At 60.9% G+C, this 12786-nt stretch overlaps 1 protein-coding gene across 2 annotated transcripts; it reads right to left on the minus strand.

The window, feature by feature from the left end:
- Positions 1–386: 386 nt before the first annotated feature.
- SLC8A2 (solute carrier family 8 member A2) lies at positions 387–12339 on the minus strand. 2 transcript variants are annotated; one of them, XM_077192845.1, is made up of 8 exons: positions 12278–12339; positions 6066–7833; positions 4995–5098; positions 4881–4898; positions 4144–4268; positions 3960–4059; positions 3226–3501; positions 387–2089 (listed from the first exon to the last, which is right to left on the minus strand). In XM_077192845.1, the coding sequence occupies exons 2-8, from the start codon at positions 7814–7816 to the stop codon at positions 1713–1715; spliced, it is 2751 nt and encodes a 916-aa protein (XP_077048960.1). In that variant the 5' UTR covers positions 7817–7833; positions 12278–12339; the 3' UTR covers positions 387–1712. The 2 variants fall into 2 exon arrangements, with proteins under 2 accessions (XP_077048960.1, XP_077048961.1); XM_077192846.1 differs by lacking the exon at positions 387–2089 and adding an exon at positions 2320–2453.
- Positions 12340–12786: the final 447 nt, after the last annotated feature.

The following is a 12786-nucleotide window of genomic DNA, read 5'->3' on the forward strand; positions in this document are numbered from 1 at the left end:
TGGGGGTCCTCAGGGTGATTTTGGGGGTCCTCAGGGTGGGTTTGGGGGTCCCTGAGGTGATTTTGGGTGTCCCCGGGGTGATTCTGGGGGACCTCAGGCTGATTCTGGGGGTCCCCAGGGTGATTTTAGGGTCCCTGGGGTGATTTTGGGGGTCCCTGAGGTGATTTTGGGGGTCTCCGGGATGGTTTCCATGGTAACAGCGCCGGGCACGCCGGTCGCCATGGCAACGCGCTGCGCTTTGCGACAGCCGCGCTTTACGGCCGGAGCCGGGGGGGGTTGAAGGAAAAAAGCAGTGACGTCACCTTGGCTTGGCCGTGACGTCACGACGAGCGTGTGACGTCACTGGGGTGTCCCTCGCGCGCGCTCAGTCACAGCCGGGTCGGGTCTGGAGTTTTTTGGGGTTTTTATTTTTCTTTTGATTTTTTTTTTGGTTTTTTTCTCGTTTTGGTTTTTCCGGGGGCGCCCCTCCCCCCACCCCCAACCCCCCCCACCGCGCCCCGCCCCCACCGCGCCCCTCCCCCACCCTTTAAAAAAACGCTGCGAGATAAGAAACGGACCCGGGAGGGGATGGGGGAGGGGTCCCTGAAGGGATTTTGGGGGTCCCTGAAGGAATTTGGGGTCCCTTGGGGGGGATTTGGGGTCCCTGAAGGAATTTTGGGTCCTTTAGAGGGAATTTGGGGTCTCCATGGGGGGATTTGGGGTCCTTTGGGGGGGATTTGGGGGTCCCTGAAGGGATTTGGGGTCTCCAGGGGGGGAATTTTGGGGTTCTGGGGGGATTTTGGGGGGTCCTGGGGGGTCCCTGAGGTGGCCCATGGGTCCCTGGTGTGCGGGAGGGGACATGGGGGGAACCCCGGGGAGGTGACAATGGCCCTGTCCCCTTGTCCCTGTCCCCTGCTGCCATCTCCCAGCCCCTCCCAGTGCTCCCAGCCCCTCCCAGTCCCTCCCAGTATCCCCGTTCAGAACCCCTGGGTGTGGCAGTGATCCCCAAGGGCTGGCTCCTGTCCATCTGTCCCTGTCCCCCAGTGCTCCCAGTGCCTCCCAGTCCCTCCCAGTGCCCCCAGTATCCCCGTTCAGAACCCCTGGATGTGGCAGTGATCCCCAAGGGCTGATTCCTGTCCATCTGTCCCTGTTCCTGTCCCCCTGTCCATGTCCCCCAGTGCTCCCAGGCCCTCCCAGTGCTCCCAGTCCCTCCCAGTCCCTCCCAGTGCTCCCAGTCCCTCCCAGTCCCCCCGTTCAGAACCCCTGGATGTGGCAGTGATCCCCAAGGGCTGGCTCCTGTCCATCTGTCCCTGTCCCCCAGTCCCTCCCAGTCCCTCCCAGTCCCTCCCAGTCCCCCCCAGTATCCCCAGTCAGAACCCCTGGATGTGGCAGTGATCCCCAAGGGCTGCTCCTGTCCATCTGTCCCTGTCCCTGTCCCCCTGTCCATGTCCCCCAGTGCTCCCAGTCCCTCCCAGTGCTCCCAGTATCCCCGTTCAGAACCCCTGGATGTGGCAGTGATCCCCAAGGGCTGATTCCTGTCCATCTGTCCCTGTTCCTGTCCATCTGTCCCTGTCCCCCAGCCCCTCCCAGTGCTCCCAGTCCCTCCCAGTATCCCCGTTCAGAACCCCTGGATGTGGCAGTGATCCCCAAGGGCTGGCTCCTGTCCATCTGTCCCTGTCCCCCAGTCCCTCCCAGTCCCTCCCAGTGCTCCCAGTCCCTCCCAGTATCCCCGTTCAGAACCCCTGGATGTGGCAGTAGGCTTCCAGGCTGGCGAAGAGCACGTAGAGCAGCCAGAGCAGCAGGAAGAGCCCGGCCGTGAGGATTTTGGGGGCGCGGGGCCCCCCCAGCTCGCCGCCGATGGGCGCGCGGCGCCGCCAGAGCAGCACGCCGATGGCGAGGAAGGCGAAGATGGTGAAGAGCGTGACGGGGAAGGCCAGCGTGCCCGGCGGGACGCGGAACGGCCGCCCCTGCGCCGCCCAGTACACGGCGGCCACCGACCAGGCCAGGCCCAGCCCCAGGAAGACGTTGACGGCGTTGGAGCCCGTGACGTTGCCGATGGAGGCGTCGGCGCAGGGGTCCTGCAGGGCGGCCACGCGGCTGGCGAACGTGTCTGGGGACATCGGGGGACATTCAGGGACGGTGGGGACGTTGGGGATATCCCGGGGTGTTGGGGGCGTTGGGGGCGTTGGGGGGCGTTTGGGGCACTGGGGACATTGGGGACATTCAGAGCATTGGGAGGTCACAGGGACATTGAGAATGTTGGGAACATTGGGGGTGTTGGGAACATTGGGGGTGTTGGGGTTATTGGGGGTGTTGGGAGCATTGGGGACAATTGGGACATTGGCAGTGTTGGGGTTATTGGGGGTGTGGAGGATGTTGGCCATTGAGAACATTGAGGGTGTTGGGGACATTGGGGACATCAGGGACGTCAGCGCAGGGGTCCTGCAGGGCGGCCACGCGGCTGGCGAACGTGTCTGGGGACATCGGGGGACATTCAGGGACGGTGGGGACATCCCAGGGTGTTGGGGGCGTTGGGGGCGTTTGGGGTACTGGGGACACTGGGGACATTGAGAGTGTTGGGAGGTCATGGGGACATTGGGGACATTGGGAACATTGGGGGTGTTGGGGACATTGGGGACAGGCAGGACATTTGGGACATAGAGAGCACTGGGAGGTCACAGGGATATTGGAGACATTGGGGACATTGGGGGTGTTGGGAACATTGGGGACATTGAGGGTGTTGGGGACATTGAGGGTGTTGGGGACTCTGAGGACATTGAGGGTGTTGGGGACAGTGGGGACATCAGGGACGGTGGCACAGGGGTCCTGCAGGGCGGCCACGCGGCTGGCGAACGTGTCTGGGGACATGGGAACAGTTGGGGACATTGGGGACAGTTGGGGACATCATGGACATCATGGGCATGGAGGTGCCGAGGTCGATGAAGATGACGGCGTTGACCAAGTCCTTGAATCCTTGAGTCCCTGTCCCTTGTTCTCCCCTTTGTCCCTGTGACGTCCCCAATGTCCCCAAGGCGTCCCCAATGTCCCCAAGGTGTCCCCAGGGTCCCTCACCGGGGATGGAGGTGCCCAGCGCCACAAAGACGACGGCGTTGACCGAGTCCTTGAGGCCCAGGGTTCCTGTCCTTTATCCCATTCCCACATTCCCATGTCCCCAGTGTCCCTGTGACGTCCCCAATGTCCCTGTGATGTCCCCAATGTCCCCAAGGTGTCCCCAGGGTCCCTCACCGGGGATGGAGGTGCCCAGTGCCACGAAGACGACGGCGTTGACCGAGTCCTTGAGGCCCAGGGTGCAGCCGAAGTGCGCGGCCAGGTCCCCGATGAGGGCGGTGAGCAGCGCGAGGAGGAGGATGGAGACGCCGAAGGCCGCCCAGCCCCCCAGCAGCGCCGTGGGGGGCACGCAGGCGAACAGAACCTTCCAGAACACCGTCAGGAAGTGCATGACGTAATCGAAGCACGACGGCAAACGCTCCTCGCGGCCTTCGTCGTCCTCGTCCTCGTCACCTGCGGGGACGGCGGGGTGGTGGCACCACCAGGGTTGGGGTCACCAGGGTGGTGGCACCACCAGGGTTGGGGTCACCAGGGTGGTGGCACCACCAGGGTTGGGGTCCCCAAAGTGGTGGCACCAGGGTTGGGGTCACCAGGGTGGTGGCACCACCAGGGCTGGGGTCCCCAAAGTGGTGGCATTGGGGTCCCCAGGGTGGTGGCATCACCAGGGTTGGGGTCCCCAAGGTGGTGGCACCAGGGTTGGGGTCTCCAGAGTGGTGGCACTGGGGTGCCCCAAGGTGGTGGCACCAAGGTGATGGCCAAGGGGACCCTGGGGACACCTTGGGGACACCCCAAGCTCCCCATGCCGCCTGTGCTGATGGTGACCCTGAGGACCCTGGTGTCACCTCAAGGACCCCAAGGGGACCTCGGGGACACCTGGGGACACCTGGGGACACGTGGGGCCCCCGTGGCACCTGCGCTGACGGTGATGGCCTCCAGGAACTGCTCGCGCCACGAGTGCGTGCCGATGACGGTGGCCAGGTTGGTTTTCTTCATCAGCTTGTCCACCGTGTTCTGGTGACATTGGGGACACCGGGGACGGGTCAGGCCGTGTCCCCTGGCCGGCCCCCGTTGTCCCCAAGGTGTCCCCAGGGTCACCTTGAAGTCGTAGGACTCCTCGATGACCACCTCGAGGCGCCGGTTGTCGCCCAGCACCGGCTTCCCCATCTCGGCGATGCGCCGCGCCTCCTCCTCCTCGGCCGACAGCGCCCGCTCGCCGTCCCCTGCATGGGGGGACACCACGGGGACACCATGGGGACACGATGGGGACACCGCGGGGACACCATGGGAGGACATGGGGACACCGTGGGGACATGATGGAGGACATGGCGGGGACACCAGCAGGACATGGGGACACCAGCAGGACATGGGGATGTGGTGTGGGGACATTGTGGGGACACGGTGGGGACATGGTGAGGACATGGTGGAGGACATGAGGACACCATGGGGACACTGTGGGGACACATGGGACATGGTGTGGGGACATGGGGACACAATGGGGACTTCAGGGGGGACACAGTGGGGACATGGTGGGGACACGGTGGAGGACATGAAGACACCATGGGGACAGAGTGGGAACACTGTGGGGACATGGGGACACCATGGATTGGGGACATGGTGGAGGACATAGGGACACCATGGGGACGTGGGGACACCATGGAGGACATGGCAACATGGTGGGGACACAGTGAGGACACCATGGGGACACCATGGGGACACGATGGGGACACCTGACGGGGCGGTGGCACGAGGACACCGTGGCGTGGCACACGGCGACATACACGCTCATGGCACATCCATGGTCATGGGGCGCGTCCGAGGCCGAAGGCTCCTACCTTGGGCGAGCAGGAGAGCTGAGGAGAGAGAGGGGACAGCGGTGAGACCCCCGTGTCCCCTCGGTGTCCCCCCCCCCGGTGTCCCCTCCCGGTGTCCCCTCGGTGTCCCCGTACCCGAGATGCCGCGCTTGAGCCAGCGCGGCGTCCCCAGCTCGATGAAGAAGTTCTCCTTCTTCTCGTACTCCTCATCGTCAACGATCTTCACCTGCAGCGTCTTCCTGGGGCGGGACACGGGGCAGCCTCGGCCTCAGGGTCATCATCATCATCATCATCGTCATCATCACCACCATCACCATTCAGCATCATCGCCATCATCGTCCACCATTGTCATCATCATCATCATCATCAATCATCATCATCATCATCATCCACCGTTGTCATCATCATCATCATCATCATCCACCGTTGTCATCATCATCATCATCATCATCATCCACTATTGTCATCATCATCATCATCATCATCATCATCCACTATTGTCATTATTATCATCTGCCATCATCATCATCATCACCGCCATCACCATTCAGCATCATCGCCATCATCATCCACCATTGTCATCATCATCATCATCATCATCGTCCACCATTGTCATCATCATCATCATCATCATCATCCACCATTGTCATCATCATCATCATCATCATCATCATCATCCACTATTGTTATCATCATCCTCCAGCGTCATCATCATCCATCATCATCATCACCTTCCATCTCCATCCATCCATCCATCCATCCATCCATCCATCCATCCATCCAAGGCCATCACCATCCATCCATCCTCTTCCTCCTCCACCTCCATCCATCCTCTTCATCCTTCATCTCCACCCAACCCACGACCCAACCATCCTCTTCCTCTTCCATTCATCCATGATCCATCATCCTCCTCTTCCATCTCCATCTTCTGCTTCCTCCATGTCCACCCAACCAATGACCCAACCATCCTCTTCCTCTTCAATCCATCATCCATCCATCCATCCATCCATCCATCCTCTTCCTCTTCCATCTCCACCTGACCATCCTCTTCATCTTCATCCATCCATCCATCCATCCATCCATCCATCCATCCTCCATCCTCTTCCTCTTCCGTCTCCACCCACCCCAGGACCCACCCACCAACCCAACCACCTCTTCCTCCTCCGTGCCCACCCCCCCCGCCATCCCAGCCCTCCTCTTCCTCACGCCGTCTCGTCGTTGCGGAACTCCAGCTCCCCGCTGGCGTCCTCGTAGTCGACGCCGCCGCCGCGCGCGGTGCCCTCCACGGTGCGGAAGGGCACCATGACGGTGCCGCGCGCGCCCGAGCTGCGCACCACCGTCACCTCCACGTGGCCCTGGCACTCGCTGACGCGCACCGAGCGCTCCCGGAACCCGAAGATGCCGGCGTGGTCGTCGTCCAGGATGGTCACCGTGGCCACCAGCGGCGCCACCAGCTTGCCCTTGGGGTGGTCCTCGGAGTCGGCCTCGAACATGCCCTCGGCGTCGCCCACGCGCAGGTTCAGGAGCCGCACGAAGAAGTGCTCGTCCTCCTCGAAGATGTCGTCGTCGATGATGCCGATGGCCAGCTCCTTGCGCGTCTCGCCCGGCTTGAAGATGAGCGTGCCCTCGCTGTACTCGTAGTCCGAGCCCGCCTTGGCCGAGCCGTCCTCGGTGCGGAAGTCCACGTAGAAGGTCTGGTTGGCGCCCAGGCCCTGCTGGCACGCCACGGCCAGCGTCACCGAGCCGCAGTTCTCCAGGCAGTGGTACAGGCACGGCTCGAAGAAGATGCGGCTGCACGCTTCGTCCTCCTCATCCTCCTCGTCGTCCTCGCCGGGCATGGCCGGGGAGCGCCGCGCCGCCTCGGCCGCGTGTTTCTTGAGCACGTTGCCGGCGCCGGTCATGAGCCGCGTGGCCTGGATGCGGTAGAAGGCGCGGCTCTTCTGCTGGTGCACCAGGGCCATGTAGTTGGCGGCGTCCATCAGCTGCTCCAGCTCCTTCTCCGGGTGCTTCTGCTTCAGGTCCTTCAGGATCTGGATCACCTCGCGCCGGCTCTCGTCCAGCTCCTTCTCCTCGGGCGTGGGCGACGGCGACGCGCCGGGCTCCGGCTCGGGCAGCGCCGGGAAGCCGCCGTCGGCCTCCAGGTCCTTGGGCGGGCGCTCGGCCTCGGTGCCGATGATGATGCCGCTGCGCGGGTCGGCGCGGTAGCGCTTGTAGACGTACTTGTAGAAGAGCAGCCGCTTGTCGGCCGCCCAGGCGAACACCACGCAGGCCGGGAAGAAGAGCAGGGTGAGGAAGGCCTCCCACACCTGCACCACGCCCGGCGTGATGACGGCCAGGATGAGGTAGAGCCAGATGTAGGCGAAGATGCTCCACGAGGCCGTGACGAAGAAGACGCGCAGGTGCTTGATGCGCCGGCTCTCGCCCGCCGGGATGGCGTAGACGCACACGGCGATCACCACGAACATGTTGAAGGCGGCGCTGCCCACGATGGTGCCCGGGCCGAGCTCGCCGGCCTGGAAGCGGTGCCCGCACACCTCGATGAGCGACAGGAGGATCTCGGGCGCCGAGGAGCCCAGCGCCATCAGCGTCAGGTTGGAGACGGTCTCGTTCCAGATGCGCACCGTGCCCACGCTGGTCTCGCCGTTGGCCTTGGTGACTGTGATCTCCTTCTCGCGCGACGTGATCACCTCGATGGAGGCCATGAAGCGGTCGGCGATGATGGACACGCCCAGGAACAGGTACATCATGGCCACGAAGTAGACGATGGCGCGCGCCGCCTTGTCGCCCGCCGCCGGCTCGTCCGGCTGCCACACGGGCAGGAGCACGCCGGGCTGGCACCGCGCCGAGCCGCCGTGGCACGTCCCGTTGGGGCCGTCGGTGATCGCCGGGGCCGCCGCCGAGCAGCCCCGAGGGCTCAGCAGCAGCCAGGCCGCCAGCGCCGGGCCCAGCGCCGCCATGGCGCCCCTCGAGGAGCCTGCGGGACGGGAGATTTGGGGTCACATTGTGGGGTTTGGGATGTGGGGTGTGGAGATGTGGGATGTGGGGCACAGCCATGGAGCCCCTCGAGGAGCCTGTGGGATGGGAGATTTGGGGTCACATTGTGGGGTTTGGGATGTGGGGTGTGGAGATGTCGGGTTTGGGATCAGGATAGGGGGTTTGGGGTCAGGATGTGGGCTTTGGGTTAGGGGATTTGGGATATGGGGTGTGGGGTGTGGGATGCGGGGCACAGCCATGGCGCCCCTCGAGGAGCCTGCAGGGTGGGAGATTTGGGGTTTGGGTCAGGGGATTTGGGATTTGGGATTTGGGTTCGGGATGTGGGGTGTGGGGTGTGGGGCACAGCCACGGTGCCCCACAAGGAGCCTGCAAGAGGAAATGGGATCAGGGATGGGGGGTCGGGGATATTGGGCTGGGATATGAGGTTGGGATGGATCTGTGGGTCCAGTTCAGATCTGTGGGTCAGGTTCAGGTCTATGGGGCCGGTTCAGATCCGTGGGTCAGGTTCGGATCTGTGGGTCAGGTTCAGATCCGTGGGTCAGGTTCGGGTCTATGGGGCCGGTTCGGATCTATGGGTCAGGTTCAGGTCTATGGGTCAGGTTCGGATCTATGGGGCCGGTTGGGATCTGTGGGTCCGGTTCGGATCCTCGGCTCCGGTTCGGCCCCTCCTCCTCCTCCTCCTCCTCCTCCTCCTCCTCCTCCCCCTCCCCCTCCCCCCCGGCTCCGGGTCCCTCCCCCTCCCCCTCCCTCCTCCATCCCCGTTTCCATGGAAACCGCGCGGTTGCCAAGGAGGAGCCGGAGCCGCCCCCGCACCCGAAACCCCCCCGGAACCCCCGGACCCGAACCGGAGCCACGGATCCCAACCGGACCCCATAGATCTGAACCTGACCCATAGATCCAACACTGACCCCATAGATCCGAACCTGACCCATAGATCCAACACTGACCCCATAGATCCGAACCTGACCCATGGATCTGAACCGGAGCCACGGATCCCAACCGGACCCCATAGATCCGAACCTGAACCCATAGATCCGAACCTGAACCCATAGATCTGAACCGGCCCCATAGATCCGAACCTGAACCCATAGATACAACACTGACCCATGGATCCAACACTGACCCCACAGATCCCAACCGGACCCATAGATCCAGCACTGACCCCATAGATCCCAACCGGCCCCATGGATCCAAACCGGCCCCATAGATCCGAACCGGCCCCACGGGTCCAACACTGACCCCATAGATACAACACTGACCCATGGATCCCAACCGGACCCATGGATCCGAACTGGAGCCACGGATCCAGCACTGACCCCATAGATCCGAACCTGACCCATAGATACAACACTGACCCATGGATCCCAACCGGACCCCATAGATCCGAACCTGAACCCATAGATCCGAACCTGACCCACGGATCCCAACCTGACCCACAGATCCCAACCGACCCCATAGATCTGAACCGGAGCCATGGATCCAGCACTGACCCCATAGATCTGAACCGGAGCCATGGATCCAGCACTGACCCCATAGATTCAACACTGACCCCATAGATCCGAACCTGACCCATGGATCCCAACCGGACCCACGGATCCAACATTGACCCATGGATCCGAACCTGAACCCATAGATCTGACACTGACCCATGGATCCGAACCAGAGCCACGGATCCAACACTGACCCCACAGATCCCAACCGGCCCCATGGATCCAAACCGGCCCCATAGATCCGAACCGGCCCCATGGGTCCAACACTGACCCCATAGATACAACACTGACCCATGGATCCCAACCGGCCCCATAGATCCAGACCTGACCCATAGATCCCAATGGGACCCATAGATCCGAAGTGGACCCGAACTGGAGCCACGGACCCAAATGGGACCCACAGATCCAAACCAGCCCCATAGACCTGAACCGGCCCCATAGATCCAAACCTGACCCATGGATCCCTGACCCACGGATCCAAAACTGACCCAGAACAGATCCGAACCGCCCCACAGATCCAAACCAGACCCCATAGATCCAAACTGGACCCACAAATCCAAAACTGGACCCACAGATCTGAACCGGACCCACAGATCCCACCCTGACCCACAGATCCATCCCTGACCCACGGATCCCTGACCCACAGATCCAAACCTGAGCCACGGATCCATCCCTGACCCACAGATCCATCCCTGACCCACAGATCCAAACCAGCCCCACAGATCCACAACCGACCCACGGATCTGAACCAGAACCAGAGAGATCCAAACCGGCCCCACAGATCCAAACTGGCCCCATTCCCGCCCCATTCTCGCCCCATTTCCTGCCCCATTTCCTGCCCCATTTTCCCCATTTCCTGCCCCATTTTTGCCCCTTTTCCTGCCCCATTCCTGCCCCATTTATGCCCCTTTTCCTGCCCCATTTTTCCCCATTTTTCCCCATTTTTTCCCCATTTTTCCCCCACATCCCCCTCCCCTTCCCTCCCCCCCCCGCGCTCCTCCCCCCCAATTAATCCAATTAACGCCCCTCGCTCCCCCCTCATTAATGAATTAATTAACCCCAAACCCCGCGGGGCCACGCGGGGATTTCCCCAAATCCCTCAGGATTCGCCCCACTTTGGGGGATTTTCCTCCATCCCGAGGATTTTCCCAATTTCCCGGGATTTTCCCCCGGATTTTGGCCCCGAGATCCCAAAATTCCCAACCCCGCCGGGCCCGGGCGATCCCAAATTCCCGGGAAATTCCCCCAAAATTCCCTTTTTTGGAGCAGCACCGACCCAAATCCCGCCGGGCTTTCCCTGGAAAATGCGGATTTTTGTGGTTTTTGTGTTTTTTTTTTTCTGGCGGATTTGAGAAGCCGCGGATTTGGGGGAAAAGCCGGGATTTAGGACAAATCCGATTTTTCCGACGGGGGGGGGAGAAAAAAGGGGGAATTTGGGGGGAATTTCGGGGATTTGGGGCAGAATTTTGGGGGAAATTCGCCGGCATTTGGGAAATTCGGGGGGAGATTTTTGGGAATTGAGGGGTTTGAGGGAAATTCGGGGGAAATTTTGGGGTTTTTGGGGGGGATTTGAGGGAAATTCGGGGAGTTTGGGGGGAGATTTGAAGGAATTGAAGGAATTGGGGGAAAATCGGGGGAATTTTTGGGGTGATTTTAGAGAATTTGGGGAAAATTCGGGAAATCTGCAGGAATTTGGGCCAAAATGTGGAGAATTTGTGGGGATTTGTGGGGATTTTGAGGGAGAAACGACAAAATTTGGGAGAATTTTGGGGATTTCAGCCCAAACGTGGAGGATTTGAGGGAACTGAGGGAAATTTTGGGGAAATTTGGGAGAATTTTGAATCTTTTAGGGAAAAAATGAAAAATTTGGGAGAATTTGAGGGGATTTGGGAGAAAATCTGGGAGAATTTCAGGAATTTGAGGGAAATTGGGGGAGAAATTGAGGGGATTTGGGGGAATTTGGGGAAATTTCTGGGGAATTTGGGATTTGGGGAGGAAATCCAAGGGATTTTGGTGGAATCTTGGGGAATTTGGGGGAATTTGGGGGAATTTGGGGAATTTGAGTGGAGCCAGGGGAGATTTGGGGAATTTTGGGGGAAAAATTGGGAATTTAGAAGGAAAATGGGGATTTTTGGGGAAGAATGAAGAATTTTGTGAAGAAAATGGAGAATTTTAGGGGGAAAATGGGGATTTTTTTTTTAAATCAGGAATTTGGGGGGGGAAATTTGGGAAAAACGGGGGGGAAATGGGAAATTTCGAGGGGGAAATGGGAAATTTTGGGGAAAATGGAAATTTCGGGGGGAAATTCGGGGGGGAAGAAATTGGGAATTTTGGGGGGGAATCCGGGAAAAAAAGGGGAATTTTGGGGGGAAACCTGTGGGAATTTTGAGAGGAAAAAGGGGAATTTGGGGGGGGGGGGATGCGAATTTTGGGGTGAAATCCGGGAAAAACGGGGGGGGGGGGGGGGGGGGGGAGTGAGGAATTTTGGGGGGAAATGTGGGAAATCTGGGAATGTTGGGGGGGGACACCCGCGGGAATTTTGGGGTGAATTTCGGGGAATTCGGGCGGAATCCAGGGAAGCGCTGCCCCCCCTCCCCCCCCCCCACCCACCTGTTCCAACCTCGGGAATTTTTTTTTTTTTTTTTTTTTTTTTTTTCCCCAATTCCGGCGAATTTTTGGGGAATTTCGGGGGGGGGCTCCGAGGGTGGGGGAGGGGTTGGGGAGGGGGGGTTTCATCCTTCCCCTCCCCCACCCCTTGGGAGCGCCCCCCCTCCCCCCCCGCGCCCCCTCCCCAATTTCGCCCCCAAAAACCGCGGGGGGAGGGGCGGGGAGGGGGGGTTCCGGGGGTGGGGGAGGGGCGGGGGGGGTGGGGAGGTTTTGGGGGGCTCCGGGGGGGGGGGGGGGTTGGGGACCCCCCCCCCCTCCCCCTCCTACCTGTTCCCCCTCGGGTCCGCTCGCGCCGCCGCCGCCGTTAAAGCTCCATGGGGGGGGGGGGGGGAGGGGCGGAGCCAGGGGGGGAGGGGCGGGAACGGCCCCGCCCCCACCCTGGGAACGCCCCCGGGACCCCCCCCAAAAAAAAAACCAAAAAAAAAAAACCCCAAAAAAACCCCAGGGAGGCCAAAATTCATCCAGGGAGCCCAAATCCCCCCAAAAATCCCCCAAATCCCCCCAAAAATCCCCCAAAATTCCCTTTAGGGGACCCCAGACCCTTTTGGGGACCCCAAAATCCCTCAAATTCCCCCGGACCCCCTCAAATCCCCAAATCCCCCCCCAAATTCCCCCAAAATCCCCCCCGGAGCCTTATGGGGACCCCAAATTCTCTGAAATTCCCCCAAAATTCCTCCAAATCCCCCAAAATTCCCCTCAGGACCCCCCCAGGCTCTTTTGGAGACCCCAAATTGCCCAAAATTCCCCCCAAAATTCCCCCAAATCCTCCCCAAATT

The sequence above is a fragment of the Agelaius phoeniceus genome, chromosome 36 (assembly GCF_051311805.1).
Source record: "Agelaius phoeniceus isolate bAgePho1 chromosome 36, bAgePho1.hap1, whole genome shotgun sequence".
NCBI classification, from domain to species: domain Eukaryota; kingdom Metazoa; phylum Chordata; class Aves; order Passeriformes; family Icteridae; genus Agelaius; species Agelaius phoeniceus.

Bases quoted from the DNA above. Each gene is read 5' to 3' on its own strand.
- SLC8A2 (XM_077192845.1), bottom strand. From the start codon at position 7,816: ATGGCGGCGCTGGGCCCGGCGCTGGCGGCCTGGCTGCTGCTGAGCCCT. The intron at 5,099-6,065 runs GTGAGGAAGAGG...GTCCCGCCCCAG, and splicing joins TTCCGCAACGACGAGACGGC to GAAGACGCTGCAGGTGAAGA. The intron at 3,502-3,959 runs GTGCCACGGGGG...CCGTCCCCGCAG, and splicing joins GGCCATCACCGTCAGCGCAG to GTGACGAGGACGAGGACGAC.